At 53.8% G+C, this 21443-nt stretch overlaps 1 protein-coding gene across 6 annotated transcripts in view; it reads right to left on the reverse strand.

The window, feature by feature from the left end:
• Positions 1-5890: 5890 nt before the first annotated feature.
• Positions 5891-21443, reverse strand: part of DNMT1 (DNA methyltransferase 1) — a 47016-nt gene continuing 31463 nt past the window's right edge. For all 6 annotated transcript variants that reach the window (XM_047843354.1, XM_047843362.1, XM_047843372.1 and 3 more), the window contains 19 exons: positions 20310-20407; positions 19968-20115; positions 18820-18935; positions 18433-18637; positions 18219-18352; positions 16568-16741; positions 14880-15101; positions 13537-13729; positions 12512-12596; positions 12210-12338; positions 11779-12061; positions 11326-11467; positions 9983-10149; positions 9394-9571; positions 8506-8701; positions 8000-8166; positions 7634-7750; positions 6730-6820; positions 5891-6248 (listed from right to left, as the gene is read on the reverse strand). In XM_047843354.1, coding sequence (XP_047699310.1) covers positions 6214-6248; positions 6730-6820; positions 7634-7750; positions 8000-8166; positions 8506-8701; positions 9394-9571; positions 9983-10149; positions 11326-11467; positions 11779-12061; positions 12210-12338; positions 12512-12596; positions 13537-13729; positions 14880-15101; positions 16568-16741; positions 18219-18352; positions 18433-18637; positions 18820-18935; positions 19968-20115; positions 20310-20407 — 2880 coding nt within the window. In that variant the 3' untranslated portion in view covers positions 5891-6213. The remainder of the gene's footprint in view (positions 6249-6729; positions 6821-7633; positions 7751-7999; positions 8167-8505; positions 8702-9393; positions 9572-9982; positions 10150-11325; positions 11468-11778; positions 12062-12209; positions 12339-12511; positions 12597-13536; positions 13730-14879; positions 15102-16567; positions 16742-18218; positions 18353-18432; positions 18638-18819; positions 18936-19967; positions 20116-20309; positions 20408-21443) is intronic.

The following is a 21443-nucleotide window of genomic DNA, read 5'->3' on the forward strand; positions in this document are numbered from 1 at the left end:
CCTAGAGCGGCCCGGCCGCAGCGCCCACAGCGCCCTCTGCGGACGGAGGTGGAGATGCCGGCTGGGTGAGCCGCTGGGCGCGGGCCCCCAGTCTGAGCAGAGGAGCGATCCATTTACCTTTGAGAAAAGTTTTTAAAAAACGTAATAACTATAAAGCTCACTTACTGAGAGCTTACTGTAGGCCAGGCACCGTGAGGAGGAAATTATCATTTTCGTTTTGCCGCTGAAGAAATCAAGGCTGGTCTTCCTAAGTCTGGGAAGAGTTTTCCTGATTCCAACGATCAAGATGTTCTCTCCCTCCTTTTCCATTTCATTCTCCCTCCTAACATTCTTGGCTCTCCGATGTGACCTTTTCCACTTATTTGTTTACTGCCCAACTCTCCCTTTAGAGTATTATTCTCAGTGGGAGCCACATGGCTCCCAAGGGGGCCAACAATAATTCTTGGCCTTAGGTATTACAATGGCTTGTGGCCCTCCAAAACCAACTCTTCTAGACAAGTCTTTATTTATTTTTTTAAGTTTATTTATTTATTATGAGAGAGAGAGAGAGAGCAAGAGCGAGCAGGGGAGGGGCAGAGAGAGAGAGAGAGAGAGAGGAGAGAGAGAGAGAGAGAGAGAGAGAGAGAATCCCAAGCAGGCTCCACAATGTCAGCCCATAGCCCAACTCGGGGCTCTATCCTACGACTCTGGGACCATGACCCGAGCCGGAATCAAGAATCAGATGCTCAACCAACTGAGCCACCCAGGCGCCCCAATGCAAACTTTCTGGGTGGCAACTCGACAGACAACATCCACTAAAACTTGAAATGAACATACATGTATTTTGTTTTATGGTGGCACAGACCTACAATATTCTATCAGTTTTAGGTGTGCACTATAGCGATTTGACAATTGCAAAAATCATGCCGCATTCACAAGCAGTGCGGTCACCATCTGTCATCATACCACGTTATTCCAATATTATTGACTGCCTTCCTTATGTTTTCACCACCATGACTTGGTTACTTTAAAACTGGAACTTTCTACCTCTCAATCACCTTCACCCATCTCACCCATATCTGTTTCTTTAGAGCAAGCAAGTCATTCAACTTGTGAGAAAACTTGTAAATGCATGTGAAGATGTAAAAATTAGATACATGTGCAGTCTCGTTCGTGATAGAAAAAACTGGAAATGCTATCTGCTCATAGGTTAAGTAGATTACAGTATATTATGCCACAATCTGTGTAATGCTCTGCAGTCTTCAAAGAACCGGATCCATTTGTGGTTATGTTTAAAGTTTATCTAAGTAATCTCTGCCCCCAACATGGGGCTCGAACTCATGACCCCGAGACCAAGAGCCGCATGCTCTACTGACCGAGGCAGCCAGGCACTCCCGATTTGTGGCTTAAAAAAAATCTCCAAGACACGAGGAGGGAGCAAGATGTAAAATGGCAGATGATATTGGGACCCATTCGTGTAAATGTTTAGTAGCACATACAGGTAGACACATGCGAACTATTTTCCGAAAAGAAATCTCAAACTGTGTCTGAGGGATGCTTCAAGAGGAAGGCATCAGGGGAGGAAAGCTTGTTTTTGTTTGGACTTTTCTCCTATAGTTAACATTTTTTTACCATGTGTATATGTTATTTTGGTTTAAATAAAGGTATACACATAAAATTACGCACTTTATGCTTTTTTGGTTTTTTTGTTTTGTTTTGTTTTGTTTTTGAGAGAGAGCATGAGCACGGGAGGGACAGAGGGAGAGGGAAAGAGAAATTTAGGAAGGCTCTATGCCCAGCACAGGGCCAGACATGGGACTCAGTCCCGTGACTATGAGAGCATGACCTGAGCTGAAATCAAGAGTCGGACACTTAATCGACTGAGCCACACAGGCGCCCCGGAATAGTTCTTGGGGCACCTGGGTGGCTCAGTCAGTTGAGCGTCTGACTTCGGCTCAGGTCATGATCTCACGGTCCGTGAGTTAAGCCCCACATCAGGCTCTGTGCTGACAGCTCAGAGCCCGGAGCCTGCTTCGGATCCTGTGGCTCCCTCTCTCTCTGTCCCTCCCCCGCTCACTCTGTCTCTCTCTCAAAAATAAACACCGAAAAAATATTTTTTTTAAATAAGCGAAATGCTTATTTCTCAAACATCATGTATCACTTTTACAAAAAGTCAGGTATCTCCCAAGGAAAAACAAGAGGCCCCAAGGGAGCACAGGGACGTAGGGAGAAGCTGGAGTCCGAGGGTGGATGGATAACAAAAAAAGCCCCCGAGTCCCTCTCCTCCAGCCCTCCCTTGTAGCACCAACATGCTTCCCACGCCCGGAATCTCCACAGGACAGCAGCAAACCAGCTGTGCGAAGCGCACGAGGAGGGGAGTGAGGACACGCACACACGGAATGCATCCTCCGGGGATTCCGCGGCAGCTTCGGGGCGATCCGCTAGATCTCCCCGTGTAGACCGAATTCCACTTCTTGGTATTTTCCATAAGAAACAAACGCACGTCCACGAGGACCCGCGTGTTAGGATGTGCACACGAACGTCCGTAGCCACTGTATTCACAATGGCCAAGCACCGCTTGGCTTAGTGGGCTAGGGCTACCACCACAAAAGCACCACAGGCTGGGGGTCAAGGACATTCCTGCAGGTTGGAAGTCCAAGGTCAAGGCGTCGCGCAGGCTGGTTCCTCCTGAAGCCTCTCTCCTTGGCTTGGGGACGGCCATCTTCTCCCTGTGTCATCACATGGTCCTTATATTGGAGTAGGGTCTACCTTAATGACCTCATTTTAACTCCATTATTTCTGTAAAGGCCTCATCTCCAAAGACACTCACATTCTGAGGTCCTAGGGGTCAGGGCTGAAACACAAGTTTTGGGGGCACACGATGGAGCCCATAATACAAGTCAAAAGTCCATCGGCAGATGAATGAGCAGCCAGAGGCAACTGTGTGCTTCTCTACAGCGGGCACAATGTAGCCATAAAGGAGCAAACTAATACCCACGGTGACGTGAATCCGCATCAGAGACACAAAGGAAGTGGCCCCACACGATAGCACTTGTGTGAAATCCTCAAACCACTACCTGAAGTCAGAACTGAGAGGCTCTCTGAGGGTGGAGGGAGGGGTGCCAGGCATCCTCCCAGGGTGATGAGAGTTTCTAACACGTCCACCTGAGCAGGGGTGATGACACAGGCAGGCACACGCGTAAAAAGTAATTCAGCTGAGGGGGCGCCTGGGTGGCTCAGTCGGTGAAGCACCCGACTTCGGCTCAGGTCATGATCTCGCCGTTCGCGGGTTCGAGCCCCGCGTCGGGCTCCGTGCTGACGGCTCGGAGCCTGGAGCCGGCTTCGGATTCTGTGTCTCCCTCTCTCTCTGCCCCTCCCCTGCTCATGCTCTGTCGCTCTCTGTCTCAAAAATAATAAATAAACGTTAAAAAAAAAAAAAAAAGTAATTCAACTGCGCTTAGAAGATCTACACACCTTAATGAAATCCAGAGGGGAAGAAAGCAAGGTTCAGCCACAGGAAGAAGACCCCCAAGCACAGCCATGATTCTTGACTGAGTCCATTAGATCAGAGGCCACAAAAGGATCATCGAAATCCATTCTCTCACCTGCATTTATCAACTGCCATTCTACTGCAGACAGAGCTTTCTCCTCACCGGTGGGCACCACCTGCGTACTAAATACAGTTCGTGCCACAAGGAAGGCCTGAGTTCCCCCTCTGAATGATCTCGAAGTGCAGCCATTGTGTTTAATGAGTCACCTCAAATGGTCACGAGGCTTTGAGCCATCAGGGGATTTCATTGATCAAATGTACCGCAATCTACTACAATCACTATTCTTGTCACGTCCCCAATTCCACTAGGGTTTCCTTCCCACGAAAAGGCTGAACTAAACTCTGACAGAAGGAAGAACATTCTCTGCCAGGCAGGCAGGGCAGCGGAAGCTGCTGGAAGCCAGGTCCCCTCCCTCTGCCCCACACCAGCACAGCAGCGCCCCCTTGGTCCACAGCCTGGCTCAGGCTAGTGCTCTCGGGGTACTCGGAGGCAGGTGTGCCTCAAAAGGCAGTCACTCACCTGGGCCACCCCTCGAGGGACAGCCCGCTGCCCAGCTGAGACCTAATGGCTGAACCACAGCGGAAAACAGCTTCTACCACTTACGCTAAAGTGAATCCTCAAGTTCTTGGTTAGCGTGTTGCACACCCGAAACACAGACTCCAACTGGAAAAAAAAAAAAAATCACGAAAATAAGGGAATTCAGGTTGGCTAGGTAAAACGAAACAAAACAACCACCTAGTACACAAAGTCAATAATCAATACGAGTCAATCTTTCTGTAGAAGCAAAGAACCACTGCTTAAGAAAGGAGCCTCTTCCCTGCCTCCCACCAGAAAACAAAAAAGAAATCCCATTTACGGTAGGAATGAAAGGATTAAATACCTAGGAATCCAGTTAAGAAATCCGTAGTACATGGGATGCCTGGGTGGTTCAGTCTAGTTGAGCCTCCGACTGCAGCTCAGGTCATGATCTCACCGCTTGTGAGTTCGAGCCCCGCACTGGGCTCTGTGCTGATGGCTCAGAGCCTGGAGCCTGCTTTGGAGTCTGTGTCTCCCTCTCTCTCTGCCCCTCCCCTGCTCATGCTCTGTCTCTCTCTGTCTCAAAAATAAATTAACATTACAAAAAAAAAGTTTTCAAAGAAATATGCAGTACCTAGGAGTGACTGGGTGGCTCAGTCAGTTGAGCCCCTGACTCTCGATTTCGGCTCAGGTCACCTTCCCAGGGTTGTGGGATGGAGCCCTGTGTCCGGCTCGGCGCTGGGCGTGGGGAGCCAGCTTACGATTCTCTCTCCCTCCCCACCACCCGTGTGCTCTCGCTTCCCCCCACCCCAAAAAAAGGCAGTATCTAGATGGAAGACTTTGAAATTTTGAAACGTTGAGGGACATAAAAGAATATCTGAATAATCAGGGCTGACCCTATACTTCGAAAGGCAGGCTTGTCCTTAAGGTAAGTTTTCCCCAGAAGTCTGTACAACTCAGGCAGCCGCTGTAAGAGTACCCACTAGGCTTTTACATGTGCCAAGTCCAAAGTCTGACCCAGTCGTGTGCTGGTGACTGACACTTCTTTGTCTGCTTCTGCTTTGTTGGCATTTTACAGGAAGTCCTTTCCCAAAGACAAACCAAAGAGGTTTGATGGTTTTAGAATTTAGTAGGATTGAAGAAAAAAAAGGGGGGGGGGGCGGAGGGCCTGGATGGCTCAGTCGGTTGAGCTTCCGACTTTGGCTCAGGTCATGATCTCTTGGTTCATGGGTTCAAGCCCCGTGTTGGGCTCTGTGCTGACAGCTCAGAACCTGCAGCCTGATTCGGATTCTGTCTCCGGCTCTCTCTGCCCCTCCCCCACTTGTGCTTTCTCTGCCTCTAAAATAAATAAACATTACACACAAAAAAATTTAGAATTCAGTAGGATTGAATTAGGCTGAAAGGATGGAAAAAGCCTACCTAACAGACTCTTAAATAAAGGGTCTGTCTGGGGGGACCAGGCCAGGGCTCCGAGGGACTCCTGTCTTCTTCCCCCCTCACCCACTACACGGGCTTCCACGCTCATGGTCACAGATGGCTGCTGCACCACCAGGCATCACAGTCCATTCCAGAGCACAGAAGGGCTACAATGGGGAAGGCCAACTAAGACCGTTCCTTTAAAAGGCTCTCCTGGAAGCCACACTAAGCGACATTCACTTGGGTCTCAGCCAGAACTGAAACAAGTTAACCTTCAGCCCCAAACACAGGCATAGCACATGCGGAATGATCTAACTTCGGACAAACACGTCTATGGGATCACCTGCAGCTCTGAGAGCCCATTCTCACCCGGGCTCAGCCAAGAGTCAGCCAGAAGCCCTTCGTAAATCACAAGTCACCAGCCAGGGTGATTTATAGGAGAGATTTATTTGAAGAAATATTACAACATATAAAAACTACATAAAGTCTTAATTCCCACTCATACGGTGGTAGATTTGATATAACGCATAATAAAAAACTTTTAAAATCCAGAATGCACAAAGTACGGCACAGTTTGATCACTAAGTCATTAGTTGATAAGCAAACCTCACAGAACAGCTTCATGTCAGCCAAGGCCACAAACACCGTGTACAACACATTTGAACTGACAGATTTTGACATGTTAAAAATACAACATCAGTGCATGTTGGGGATCCCTGGTGCCAGAAACAAGGGTGACGGGAGGGCAAAACTAGTCCTTGGTAGCTTCCTCCTCCTTGATTTTCACTAAAGAGAAATAAAAGGTAGAGTCATCGCAGAGAACACGCACGACCCTGCACGACGCAACAGGCAAGTGTAACGAACAGAACTAGGGGCCCCTGGGTGGCTCAGTCGATTAAGCATCCAACTCTTGATTTCGGCTCCGGTCATGGTCCCACGGTTCGTGGGTTCGAGCCCATGTCGGGCTCTGTGCTGACAGCGCAGGCCCTGCTTACAATTCTCTCTCCCCCTCCCCACTCCCTGTCTCTCGCAAAAGAAACATACTTAAAAAAAAAGAGAAAAATCGAGAACTAGGTTAGCAGCCAGGTGTCGATGTTAATGGCCCTCCAAGTGAGACGTGCAGCAGCTCTGAGTGAACAGAGGGAGACCGCGCCCTGCTCCCAGGGGTTCCCTAGGTTCCCAGCCTGGGTTGGCATCTGAGCCAGGCCGCGCAGCCTGAGGAAAGGGCCCCGGGCCCCGACCTGCACGCCAGCGGCTCCCACCGTACCTGAGGCACTCTCTCGAGCTTTGGCCAACATACAGCGCTTGATCTCCAAGCCAATGGCTTTGGCCAGAGGTGGCGGCACAGCGTTCCCCACCTGAAGGAGGGAAGGAGGGCGGTGTGTGGCTTGGCACGGCCGGGGTCAGTGGCAGCCTTTTCTCAATGACGTGAGCCCCGTTCACGTGGGCCTCCGGAGCCGGTTCCACCATGACGGCTCAGGGACCCTCCAACCGCCCTACCTCCCCACCCTGAACCCCGTGTCCAGGCCCACCCACAGAAAAGGGACCTTTAGCGGGCTTTAGAAAACTCAGATCGACATGGAGGTCACCATGCTTCACTTTCAGCCAAGAGGGATTCTTTCCAGAGAACAGGAAGGGGGGGGGGGGGGGAGGGGTGTTGCTAGAACCCCTGGGGTATTGTTGCTTTGTAAGCCATGAACAGGCATTCCTTAGATGGAAATACATGTAATTAAGAAATAGTAAACTTAACACCCTGAGTATCAGTGAGGAACTGTGGGTTCGTTCCCACCCTGAGCCCATTTTGTCTGCTCCTTCACTCAAGTTCAGTGCCCTGGAACTTTCCTTTGGGCTAAACCTGCCTCAGAGCTGTGAAGTGACAACCAATGTGCTTAATTAACCACAGCCTGACCCGCAAGCACTCTGGGTCCCAGTGACAGGCTCTCTCCTTCCGGGCGTCCCCTTCCTGGCAATACTGAGGCCAATCGGCCAATAATCTCCAGGGGCTCCGTGTCCCCTCATAAGTGACCCCGTGAGCCCTGCTTTCCCCCGGAACACCTGCACCCTGGGTCGGACAGAGGGGCCTCTCTCCCGTCGGGGCCGCTTGGAGGAGGGGCTCAGCGGCGCCTCACACAGGGACAGAGGAAGAGCCGGCCCTGCTCCCCTCGGCTGACCTGCCGGTGCTTGTCCAGGATGTTGCCGAACAGCCGGTAGGTGTCCGGGAAGCCCTGGGAGCGGGCGCACTCCCGCACGCTCACGACGCGGTGCTGCTCAGGGTGGAGAACGCGGCCCTGGAAGGGAGAGGGGAGGTGGGAAGGGGAACGGGACTGGGCCCGCCCGCCATTCGGGGCAGGAGGAGGGAAACTGAACCATGGAGAAGAACTGCAGCCTCGGGCCTCAATGGCCGAGCCGGTCTCCATGGGCAGAGGCTGGGGGGCGGGGGGAGGGGGGGTGAGGAGTGCAGGCTCCCCAGGGGCTGCCCCCACCGTGAGCCCCTGCCTCCGTCCCCTCCCTGGCACCACCGCGGCCTGCAGACCCACCTGCTTGCCCATGGGCTCGGGGTTGGTGACGGTCGTGCTGAAGAAGCCATCCCACTCGAGCCGTCCGTAGAGGCCGGCCCAGTGGTTGTGCCTGTTCCCGGTGTGGGGCAGGCACCAGGGGATGAGGGTGTTGAACTGTCTAGCCGCGGAGTCACAGGCTTTGCCCGCTGGAAGAGAGGGCTGCCATGAGACTGTGGTTACAGAACGGGAGGGACCGAGCAGCCGACAATCCCTGTCCCCAAAGCTCTTATCACTTAAATGCTCTCAGCAGCTATTTAAAGCCAGGACGTCCGTGCCCAGCCCAGGTCCTCAGGTCAGTGAGCGGCAGCCCCCAGTACCTCCTGCTAGGAGACCCCAGGCAACAGTGCTCCCTCCAAGCCCCCTGGACCGCTGCAGGGGATCAGGATCCAGGGGGCTGGGGCTGGGGGGCTGCGGGGGATCAGGATCCAGGGGGCTGGGGCCGGGAAGCACCCCCACCCCCGGCCGCGGCACAGCAGGGCCCCCACCTTCCACACAGGAGCAGACCCCGCGGAGGGCCCCGGTGCTGCTGCAGCCGTTCTTCTTGTCGTGGTACGTGTATCGCAGCTTCCGGGCCATGGTGCCATCGGACAGCCGCACCTCGATGTTCGGCAGGTCGCGCCAGTCTGAGCCCGGGGCCAGAGGGATGTGCCGCATGCGGGCGGCCACCAGCGCGCTCATGTCCTGAAAAGTCACAGCAGGCCCCGGCCGTCACATCATTCATGGAGTGTCTAAGCACCCACGGTAGGCTGGGCGCCACCATCCCAGGAACCGGAAACAGCACGGTGACCAGGAATCACCAAGGAGGGGCTCGTATCCCATCGGGGGAGACCAAGAGCAGCCCAACCCGACGACCTGCAGACTGCACGTGCCTTGAAGATAACCAAGCACGGACGTGGCAGAGAATGGGGGGAAACGGGTGAGAGGACAGCTTGGGGCAAGCCGATAGGGCTTCTCGGAGGAGGGGGAGACGTGCGGGCTGAGCCCCGCAGGATGAGAGGAGAACCGGATGGGGAAGAGCGGGTTTGGCGTATCTGGGAGAACACACAGAGAGCAGGACTGGCAAGAGACGAGGGGAGTCAGAGGCAGCGGGGACCAGACACCGATTCCGGGAGGAGCAGACGCTCCCCGTGACTGTGCTGCTGCAGCTGCTGCGGGGGGGGGGGGGGGGGGGTGCACAGACAGCGGTGGCAAGAAGAGAAGCAGGAGGAGGAGGGGGAGGTCTGGGCTCAGGGCCACGAGCAGAGTAGGAGCTGGACGGGGCCTGGATCAGGTCCCGCTTCCCACCCCCAGCCCTGGCTGGGCTCCAACCACACGTTCTTGCTCACGAGGCCGCCGGCCCGACCACACCGGCGCTGCCGGCAGGGCGCCATTACCTTACAGATGTGGTCCCTGAGGATGGGCTGGTACTGTGAGCCCCGGAGCTGCCTCTGGAACCAGGACTGAGGCTCCCCGTTGTACAAGATCTCCAGCGCCGAAGCTCCGTTCCGGACCTCGGGGAGGTCGGACATCGTGTCCCGCACGGTGATGGTTCGGAACGGGCCCGAGCTCAACCTGCGAGAGCACAGCACGCAGCTGACACCTCTGGGGACCCAGGAGGCTGCTGTCCCGCACATTACAGGTGCCACGTCCCGACGGCCGATGCCGCCCTCTCCAGGGGGGCAACCTAGCTCCCAGGTCAAAGGGCCACCCGAGGCCACACGGGCGGCGTTCTTCTCAGAGCCGGTCTACGCAGGGATGGCCCGGAGGTGTGGGCCCTGCTCTCGACTACAGCCAGGTCCAGCCACGGCCTGCGTGCGGCTCACTCAAAGGTCAGAAGCACTCGTGTGGCAGGCCAAGCGCTGCGCCGTCCGCGCCAACACGTTCTCCGCCGTTCAGGTCTCCCGACAGACCCGCCACCAACACGCCTCCCGGGTAACAAGCACCGTGACACGGCGGGGCAGGCGGGGCGAGTGGGGCTCCTACCTGGTTATGTTGCTGACAAACTTCTTGTCGTCCACCACGACGCTCAGCTGGCAGGCCCGGGGCGCGAACACGTGCAGTGGCTCTGGGAACAGGGGAAGCTTCTCTCCGGGGGCTGCAGCCAGGATGATGGCCCGCCTCCGGGTCTGGGCCACGCCATACTGACCAGCCTGTGGAAAGGGCCAGACACGCACAGTCAAGCCCCTAGTTAAGTCTGCAGATTTACTTTTTAATGTTGATTTTTTGGGGGGAGGGGCAGAGAGAGAGGGGGACGTGGACCCGAAGCAGGCTCCAGGCTGACAGCAGAGAGCCCGACGCGGGGTTTGAACTCATGAACTGTGAGACTGTGACCTGAGCCGACGCTGGACGCTCAACCAACTGAGCCACCCAGACGCCCCTCGGCAGGATTACTCTTAACGAGTAAGAGGGACAAAAGATCCCACGTGAGGGCCACAAGCCTCTGGAGACGATGGAGTAAGCCCTGCTGGCAATTCCAGCCGGCTCTTTCCAGAGCCCTGCGAAGGACCCTGTGGTCTCAGCACTCGGGAGACAAGAGGGAGCAGAGAGGCCACGGAGCCCTGCCGCCTACCTAGCAGTAGGCGGTCACAAGAGCTGCCAACAAGGTTTGGCTGGTGAGCCCCAGACCCAGGGAGGCTGGACCGGGTAGGGGGCAGACGCTCCCTCACTGCCTTCCAGCCAGGCTTCGTGTCAGAGCGCCGTCTCAGCTCTAGTTATGCTGTTAATTACTGAACAGGCACGTACACGGTAGCTGCTTTTCAGGTCAAGCCTAGTTCCCTCTGGTCACCCCAGATCTCCGTCCTTGCAGACAAAGCTCCCAGTAGCTCCTGGAGGGCGGTCTCCCACCTCCTCCTGAGGTTTGTACACGTGTACATTCACCCAGGAGAGAACCGTTAACCCGCGACGGTTTAGTCTGTGCATCCTTCTGCCATTCTTGCTTCACCCGCCCCCCACCGCAGGGATCAAATTGCTACTAGAGTTCCACAGCTGGCCACCACCCTGGCCTCTCGAGAGGAAGGGGCCGGAAACACACGGCCCCTCCTCAGGCACGAGGATGGGACTCTTGAGAAGAGGCAGGTGGCCTTACTGGCACACGAGTTCTGTGCTCCCCAGACCCAGATGCCGCGAGCTTCACGGCAGGGCGTGCGGGCCCACTTGCCGTCTCCCCCCACCCGCACCGGCACCCCCACAGCTCACGGCACTGCACGCCCGTCCTTTTCAACTCTACCTTCAGGTAGAGACCATCTGCTGCGGTGCAGGGACCACCGAGCCCCCCTCCTGTCCACACCTGTCAGCCCACCTTTGCCCCCTTCCCCAAGAGAGCCTACCTGCAACACGCCGAAGGTGCACTGATAGCCCATACGGACAAGGCAGCGGAGAGTGAGCTTCAGGACCATGGAGCGTTTGAAGGAAACGAAATTCCGGACATTCTCCAAGAGGAAGTAGCGGGGCCGGTAGTAGTCACAGTAGCTGTGGGAGGCGGGAGAGACTACGAGGGTCATCTGCACGCACCAAGTGAAGAGAAAGACCTACTCTACCCGAAGCTACACCCAAATCCTTGATATCTGCTTGCTGGGAAGCTGCACCTGCTGACTCTCCGTCTCCCTGGCAAGAAGCCAGCTGCGAATGCCCTGGAAGCAAAGGCCGGGCGCCTCCCCTCCACACGTGGCCTTCAGCAGGTACAGCGGCTAAGCCAGCTGCTGCTACCCCGGCACACCCCAGGGCCGGCAGTCTAATCACCGCCAGGCAGTCCTGAGCACAGGGGCTGCTACTCTGTTTACCTGAGAAAGGAAACCACCAAGGAGTTCTTGAACTTGGAGTAGGTGCGAGAGTTGAAGCGGTTCATGCCGCTAAACCCTTGGCAAGGCGGCCCACCGCACAGCATCTCCACATCTCCCTTCTGAGGCAGCTTCTGACCGCGGGAGTTGGTGGCCTCCCCGGCCATGACCAGCTTCAGCAGCACGTTGCAGTCCTCCGTGAACACCGTGGACCCGGGATTGTTCAGCCGGAACGCCTGGGCCGCAGGGTCCCACATCTCAATGGCCCACAGTGTTTCCGAGATGCCTGGCAGATACGAGGACAGATACGTGCTAAGAACCCCCTCGAATTACGCTCAAGGCAGAACCGGGACCAGAGCCAGGAAGGCCTTCCAGGTAGAACCTGCCTGATCCGGTTTTACTAGCTCTGCAGAGAAAAACCCCCTGGCATTTACCTGCTTGGTGGAATCCTTCCGACAACCCTCCACAGCCAGAAAACACGTCCAGGGTCCGCAGCTTAGGCAGCTGAATTTCGGTCTCTGGTTCACTTGGCTCGCATGTTTGAGACTTTGCCTTGCCCTTCCCTGGAGACAGGCCAAAAGTCAAGTCTGACCCCTAACCTGCTGTCCCTAAACCCTCATTCTGAATTAACAGCAAAGAATGAGGTAACATCAGAGGCATTTCATACCAAATGACTCATCAGTAGCCTGAATTACGTAAGGCAGACTTGAAAAGAACCCTGCGGACAACGACTTACCTTTCCCCTTCCCCTTCCCTTTATTTCCAGGGCTACGGGCATGGTTAGGAGGATCTTCAAAGCTTTTGTTCTTGGCATTATAGGCCTGAGAAGGAAAGAACGACAATAGTCTGGGAGAGAAACACACCGGTCTCTTCTCTAACAAGGACAATTTAAATTAACTTGCTGAAGATCCACTTGATTTCTCCCTAAATTTGGCCACAAGCAATTAGCCATCAGTGAAAATACTCTGATTTGATTACACTGGCAACAGGGAAAAAAAGTTCTAGAATGTAAGTATTTTATGTGCCCAACATTAGAATTCCTGCTGTTCAAAGCCCCTGGACTACTCGTTCTAAAAACTGGAAAAAGTGATATATTAGGCCATCCACAGTGGAACCTGGGGAAACCCAGGCATGTATCAACTTCAGAGAACGTAACACAGAAAAGCCACGCTCAAACAATTTAAAAGTGATCAGCTTAAATCGACAGACTCCCGGATCCTTTCTCCATCACCAGGGCCACTGCCCCGGTGTATAGACCTCACCTGGCCGCAGATGCCTCGGTGAAGGGACTGGGACTGCCTGGGGCAGGGCCTCACGAGTCCGCCAGGGAAAGGGGCATCTTTCCCTAACTCACCCTAAAAGAATCAGTAGGGCTGGTGGAGGCCGCCTAAATAGTCTCCAAATAAACCGCGGAAGCAGAAGGATGCTCCTATGTTTATATTCTGCGTTATAGAGTCTTTTTATTTAACAGAGAGAGTGTGTGCACGCCCACAAGCAGGGGAGAGGGGCAGGGGGAAAGTAGGCTCCGTGCTCAGTGCTGAGCCTAACGCGCGGCTTGATCCCGCAACCCTGGGATCATGACCCGAGTTGGATGCTCAGTTGACAGAGCCACCAAGGCACCCCTCCGTTCTTTTAAAGGCAAGTGTCTCGTTCCAGAGGAATTTGAATGCCACCGATTCATACTCTGGGTAAGTCAACTGCTTTCGTAGGGGCTGTGACTGTGACCTGAAGCCTCTCCCTGCGATAAGCCCGGAGTCCCACCTCGAGGAAGTAGAAGCGGTCTGGGCCACCCGCAGAGAAGTCCTGGAGGCCGCCTGGCAGGTCCTCCCCGTACTCCACGGTACAGCGGCCCTGCACGGCCTTGAAGTCCACCACCACCTCCTCGTCACTCCAGTAAAGCAGGTTGATGTCCGCGTGGTAACTGGCCGGCGTAGACTTGTGGGTGTTCTCTGGCCTGAGCGTGGAAGACTCTTTGTTAACAATCTCCTTTGTTGCGAACGGGACAATTAAACGGCCCCCCATTTCTGGGGGTGCTCAGAAAACCCATGGGTAAAGACCACAACCCCCCAGTTAAGGGGATCGGTTACTACCCCCCCTAAGCCGGCACCGCCGCCAGAGTGGGCCTCCTTGCCACGAACTCAGCGGCTGGTCTGCTTGTCTGCTTGCTCTTCACACCCACGACTGCGGTGCAAACAGCCCCGCCCTGCGTCCAGAGCAGCAGCCGCCTGCTGCCCAGTAAGGATCTAGACCTTCCTCCTCTTGCCTACACTAGCCAGCCTGGTTTCTTTTCTGTAGACACAAATGACTGTTGCAGAGACTGTAATAATCTTTCACGTATATTAGTTAAGAAGTGAAGCAACCTTACACCCATCTCTACCAGTTAGCTCCTGATCAGTACGAGTTCCTAAGGTCCCCAAAAAAAGAGTGAAGCCAAGACCTTAGGAAAAGTGTAGACAGACAGAAAGCCCAGAAACAGGAAGAGGCACCTAGGAAGAACAGGAAGAGAGAATGGGGGGGAACCGGGGGGGAGGGGACACAACTCAGACAATCATAAACAGAACTTGAGGTTCTCTGAGGGTGTCTTAGGCAGAGCCCAGGACGTTCCACTCCTGATTTTGTCATACTCTTTTTTGTTTTTTAATTTTTTTTAATGTTTGTTTATTTCTGAGACAGAGCATGAGTGGGGAGGGGCAGAGAGAGAGGGAGACACAGAATCCGAAGCAGGCTCCGGGCTCTGAGCTGTCAGCACGGAGCCCGACGCGGAGCTTGAACCCACAAACCGTGAGATCATGGCCTAAGCCGAAGTCGGTCGCTCGACCGACTGAGCCACTCAGGTGCCCCACGATCTTGTCATACTCTTGACTTCTGCTTAAGGATTTCTTTGGGGGAGACAACTCTGCGGCTCTAAAACAAAGGTCTAAACAAAGCTATGAAATATAATTACAATTCTAGTCCCTGTCAGCACCCACCAGATAATTAGAAACACTTAGAAAAACAGCTACCTCTACCGAAGTCTTAAAATACCACCGTGTGTGCTGTTACAACCCCATTTCAGACTTCCAGAAGTCTGCCGCCATCCTGGAAGAGCAGAGGCCTTCACTGACCTGTAGAACTTGTTGATTCTGATCTTGATGTCGGTCTCATTGGGCCTGCCATTGCTCTTCTTGATACAGAAGATTTCTTTGATTCGGCCAATTCGATACGGCTCGGGGGCATCCAGGTTGCTGCCTTTGATGTAATCGGAGTATTTCCGGTAGTGTTCTGGGTAGAGGTCTTCGTCCACAGGCTCCTTCCGCGGGCGCTTCACGGGACTGGACAGCTTGATGCTGCAGAGAAGCCAGTGTTACGCATAACTGAATACGAAGCCATAAAAAGGAATCACCTCAGTGTGACCGGCCAGTAACACTACTACTTAAATCCAAACACCTTCTAAACCAGTGCAGCTAAGCGCCTGGAGATTTACGGAGAAAGATGAAACCTCATCCAGTTTAAAGCGGGTTTCTCCATCTGTGTGCCGCTGGCTTCGGTAGCTGCTGACGCTGTTTGAATAGGCCCAGCTCCCAGCTCCCAGCCGCGGGACAGGACGGCACTTCCCGGCATGTGCCTCGTTCTGCCCAGCGAGTGCGAGAAAGGACGCACAGCGGTGCTGGCAGGAATGCCGAGCTGCCTCCTGTACGCTCTCCCTCGGCTCAGACCGGCAGCCCCGAGAAGCCACTGCTCCCACCAGCCCCAGCCCCCGAGTGACCCAACAGGCCAAGTGCCCTGCTGAACCACTAAGGACACGCAGTCCAGGCAGGAAGGCAACTTCCACAGCTGTGGGGCTGTCACCAAGCATGACCTAGGCTCTCCCGACTGGGGTGCTGACCTAGAGGGAATGCTGAAAGGGCATGGGTGGGGACTCACAGTCTGGGCAAGTTGAACCTGGCCTGACTACGGGGGTAAAACCGGTCATCGGATTCGGCTGCAGGCTTGAAGCCTGCTGTTCAGGAAAGCAGCTGCCATGTTTTCCCACCAGGCCTCCTTAGTCCACTGGGCTCCGAAGGTACCTGTGAGCACCTGTGTGGACACGTCTTCTGTGCAGGGAGCACCTGGGCAGACAGCACTACGGGCGTCCTCCCCTCCACACTGAGGACAGCCGGGGCTAAAGCGGGTACTCGCACCAGCTGCACAGGCTGAGAGGACCCTGACCTCCGTGCTCTGTAATTCGTAATGACTGAACTGAGGTTGGGAACTGGGACTTTACGAACTGCAAGTCGGGAAACTGAGAAGTTCTGGAAATGTTGGTTGGAATTCAACCACGTGCTAGTTCTGAGAACAAAGACTGGATCGAGTGTGGAGACTCGGCCGATTTCTCCCTGAAGAGCCCCAATCCTCTGATACACAAAGAGATCTTGATACTTCTTGGCAAATGGGATTACAACTCACGTTCATTCAATCTTTCCTTTAGGCCCTTTAACACACTTCATCCCAAGAGCCTGGCAGGTGAAATACTCCTCCCACGTGACAGACCAGAACAACAGGAGATGGTCTCTGCCCCAAAGCCTCAGGGCTGGGTGGGGCCAGGCCCCCACCACAGACACTTGTGCCTGGCCAGCACACGCTCTGACTTCTTTCAGACTTACTATAGTCACTCTACCATGGAGGGCGGGATACTGCTGATCACCACACATACTAAGGCCAACAGTCCAGGCAGCGGCTAGTCCTGGGGGTACAGGGAGGGGGACAGACCACAGGGCCAACCCTGCACTAGCCCAGCGCTCATGGCCCTGACCTGGGCCAAAGGGGCACTCACTTGAACGTGAAGGCCTCGGGCAGCAGGTATACGCCGTCCCCGACGCGATACTGGATGCCGTTCTTAGTGGCTGAGCCGTAGAGAACCCGGCTGTCCAGGTCCTCAAGCTGTTCCATGACCCTGGGAATCTCTTTTTGCCTCATTTCAGCCAGACGGGCACAGCTTACACAGAACCTGAAGGAGCGAGGGACAGAAACAAGGGGCCCTGAGCTGGCTTCATCCGAAGCTTCTGGTGACCAGTAGAGGATGTCTGCAGACACTTGAAGAAACCGGCTTCCTGCAGTTTGTGTTCACACTCTGAAAACACTTATTTGGGACCAAAGACCAGAGATGAAACACAAGAGAATGCCAAGCTGATTCCACTTTTGAGAATTTGATGTGAAAACCCTAAGACAAACAGAACGCAGAATAAGGAAAAGAATACGCCACAAGCAAGAATGCAGAGAGTGGTTCGGTCACAGCTCGATGTCAGAGGAGTCTCCTACTGTTACCTCTAAAGGCTGAAAAGCTAATTGGTAAAATTCAACATTTCTGATTAGTAAGTCCTTAAAGGAGAGCTAGAAATGGCCTTCACCAGAGATCAAATCAAGAGGCAGCACCAGGCTGACTGGAGAAACACTGGGGGCACGTAAGCCAGCCCTCCCAGCCCCACCCCATCGGCCGAACTACTGCCTCAGAGGTGCCAATGCGACTTTAGTTTGAACAAGTGAGGTACGGGGGTTACAAAGGAAGGCACAGGGCACTAAACATCGAAAGAGAATTTAAAAAGCAAGCCTCCTGGGTCACCTGGGGGGCTTGGTTGGTTGGGAGTTTGACTTTTTTTTCCCCCCTTAACATTTATTTATTTTTGAGAGAGAGAGAGAGACAGAGACAGAGAGAGAGAAAGAGAGAATATGAGAAAGAGAGAATATGAGAATATGAGGAGCAGAGAGAGAGGGAGACACAGAATCAGAAGCAGGCTCCAAGGCTCTGAGCTCTCAGCACAGAGACCGACGCAGGGCTGGGACTCACAAACTGTGAGACCATGACCTGAGCCGAAGTCGGAGGACGCTTAACCGACTGAGCCACCCAGGCACCCCTGTGGGGGTTGACTCTTGATATTGGCTCAGGTCATGGTCTCCTAATTCATGGAATCGAGCCCTGTGTCAGGCTCTGCACTGACAGCATGGAACCTGCCTGGGATTCGCTCTCTGCCCCTGCCCCACTTGCTCTCTCTCAAAATAAACATTTTTTTTTAAAAAGACAAAAACAACCAAGCCTCCCTAAAAGCAGTCACTCATCAGCTAGAATGACATGGAATCAAAGATACCACTCATGAAAGAAAATATCTAAAAAACAGAAGGAAACATGCAAGATACGTAGCAGAAACACTGAGCCACACGCAAAGAGGCTGAAGACAGAAAGCTGCATACTGCTCCTGGATAGGAGAGCTTCTCATAAAGGCAACTCCGTGCCCAGGCTGTCCACACACTTAAAGCAACTGCAACCAAGTCAGGCTGGTCTTTGATTAGCAGGGGAAAGAAACCCCACCAGAGAGAAGCACGTGAAAGGCCAGAGTGATGCACAGATAAGCACACGGCCCTGGAGCACCACAGAGGCGGCCCCACAGAGGGGACCCGGGGCCCGGGCCCGGCCCGGGCCCAGCACTCACTTGTACTTGTTGTCCTCCGTTGGCTGGGTTTTCGGAGGGGACTCGAACCTTGCGTAGTCCTGATCATACCACAGCTGGTAGAAGTAGGTCTTTCCATCGTCCTCCGCCATCAGAGGCTCAGGATCCATGCCTCCCTTTGAGGACAAGGACCCGGTGTCAGCCAGGAGCCCACGCAGGGAGGGGAAGGGCACGCCAAGGGGCGCCGGGCACTCACCTCCATGGCCCAGTTCTCTGACGGAGCTTTATAGACGACCTTCACCTTGCTGTGAATGTAGGAAAGCTGCATGTCCTCACATTCGTCTACCAGGAACAGCTCCAAGGGGTCCGACGTGGCTCCAAGGACTGTGTCTGTCCCCGCGCAGAACCAGTGGGCATGAAACATCTGCCCGTTGCTGCTGTCCTCCCACAGCGCAGTGACTCTGGAGTCAGAAGAAAGTTGCTAACCCGACTGGCAAACCTGGACCGGGTCTACTTAGGGGAACTTGTATTTGCAGTGTGTCTAGCCCAGGGCAAAGAGCCACTGCTGTATTCACACATAAGCATCTCCTAGGTGTTCAAGAGAAAGTGTGTGCTGAGGTCAAGCGAAGGAAAAGGTACAAACCTGGCTAAATACAGCGGTTTGGAGGAGTCATCTGGAATAACAGAGACGCAGTCCCCCACTTCCAGGGTTTCTGAGTCAATGCACACCTTCTTAAAGTAACTCTTCTTTCCATCAGTCTGGAAACGAGAGCTTCGTTTCAGGTGAGGATGGGTTCAAAGGTCTATGCTAGGCTTGACCCCCCTGTTCCTCTTATTTTGTACAAAAGCCTAATTCCTGACAATTTGGTAAGCCCTGAGCTCTACTGCCCTGGCTACTACAGAAAACCTTCGCTCCCTTGGCTGGAAACCTGCAACTAAGAGCACACACATCCCCTCCTCGTCAGCCCCGCGCTTCAGTGTCAGTAGCAAATCAGATTCCAGCATTTAATTTTGAACAGCGCCGGTCCCAACCCCTCCCAGTGGTCCTAATGCCACATCCCGCCCCCAACTCTGTCAGCCACAAGGACCTACTTCTCCCACAAGGAAAGCTAGTTTCCACCTGAGGGCCTCTGCCCTGACTGGCCCGCAGGTCTCTGAGGCTGGTTCCTCACCAACCTTCTGGGTCTCAACTCAGATGCGCTGCCTCCTCGGGAGCCTCCAAGGTCCCCACCTCCCTCCAGCCCTCCACTCATTGGACAGAACACGCGCCTGTCCTCCTGTACGAGGGGCTCAGCCCCACAGGACAGGGGCTCAGCCCCATTCAGGCCTACAGCAGCATCTGGCAGGGGCAGGCCTCACGCTACAGACCAGATCTTTGGCTTCCAGACATCAAGGAAGCAGCGCGGAGAGATTACTTGCTCTCCGGCTTTGGTAAAGGAGTTGTGCCTTAGATGGACCGTCACAGGACGGCAGGGAGGCCATGTGCGAGTGTCACAAAAACACCCACTGCCAGGCCGGGGTGGATGGGGCAGTGAAGGCTCTCTTCGAAACAAGCTTTGAAGGGGAACCAGCCTGACCCCTCCTAGGACAGTGTCAAAGGCCCATTTTGGAAGGATAGGAAAACAGGAGTCTGTGGGCACACAACCAAAAACACATTTTCTGGCCTCTCGCTGGCCCTGCTCCTCACAGGCAAATGAGCAGGTTTCTCTGCTTGGGGCTCAGGCTGCTTAACACCGGGCGTGACTTGATGCTCAGAGGTGCGGCAGGAGGCTAGGTCTTCTCCAGGATTACCTTGACAGCTTCTCCAATCCAAGAGATCCGATTCTTGTTCTGTTTCTTTTTCTTCCCCTGATGCATTTTTTTGGGGGACGGCATCTCTGGAATATTGTCGTCAACTTCTTCATCGTCATCGGCCTCCTTCATGGCCATATTGGGACACCTATAGAGTCAGTGGTTATAGGCAAGTCCCCTCGGGTAAGTAAAACCTACTGGGGCTGTTTTAGTTGGGTAATGGGGACAGGCCTGGCGACAACACCAGAAGAGGGAGCGCTGCCTTCCCTGCACGTCTCAGCCCACCTGCCCCGAACAAAGCTCACGTTCCTCTGCCAGGAGAGCGGCGTCGGCCAAACCTACCTCCTCTCTTGGCAAGCCTGTTTGCTCCGTCCGCTACCACCAAACTTAACCATGTCTTTACAGGCTTTACACTTTCCACATTCGGGCTGTTGACACACCTAAAAAAGTATTCAGGAAGGGAATGGAATGGCCATTAGTAACCGTTGGTAACCAGTTTTTTGTTTTGGGTGAATTACCAATTTAAAAAATTGTATTTGGCCTCATCAGGGAAGGGGGAAAAAGAAGTTCAGAACAAGATCCCATTCGTACCCTCCAGGTTAGTGAGAATTAAGCAGGACACATGTTGGGACAAGTGTGGAGAACTGAGAATTCGCCATGCTCACAGGGTCGGGGGGGGGGGGGGGGCACTACCGCTCTGGAGACTTTTCCAGACCAAAGTTAAGCATAAACCCACACCCCAGCAATTCTGCTTCTATGTAGAGACCATCCCAAGAAGCCTCATTCAAGGATGTCGCCACTGCATTATTTATAACAGAGGAAGAAGCTGGAATACTCATATAATGAAATACTGTGGAATAATCGGAATGAGTCCACCAGATTACTTGTATCAACACGTAACAGTGGCAAACACCAGTTGTGCGTATTCAGGAAGCTCTGGACAGTGCATGTACATGTGCTAGGTGAAAAACTAAAACCAAAAGAATGGGGAGAACACGTGAATTCCTGTTAATAAAACAAAGGGAAAGACAGAGTCCAGCCGACGGTGTGAACGCAGGTTCTGAAGGCAGTTGTGGTATTTTTGCATTTCAGTTTTTGTCCAAAGTCAGTCAAATACGGTATACCTCCGATATTACAGGTGCAGTTCCAATAAAGCTAGTCAAATTAATTTCTTGGCTTTCCAGTACATACACAAGTTATATTTATTCTATAGTCTATTAAATTGTTAAATGTGTCATTAAATAGCATGAAATCTAAAAAAAAGTATATTTTTTAATTTAAAAATTCTTGGGGCGCCTGGGTGGCTCAGTCAGTTGGGCGTCTGACTTCAGCTCGGGTCATGATCTCGTGGTCCGTGGGCTTGGGCCCCACATCAGGCTCTGTGCTGACAGCTCGGAACCTGGAGCCTGCTTGGGATTCTGTGTCTCCCTCTCTTTCTGTTCCTCCCCCGCTTGCTCGCGTGCTCTCTCTCTCTCT

Source organism: Prionailurus viverrinus, chromosome A2, assembly GCF_022837055.1.
Source record: "Prionailurus viverrinus isolate Anna chromosome A2, UM_Priviv_1.0, whole genome shotgun sequence".
In the NCBI taxonomy this organism is placed as follows: Eukaryota; Metazoa; Chordata; class Mammalia; order Carnivora; family Felidae; genus Prionailurus; species Prionailurus viverrinus.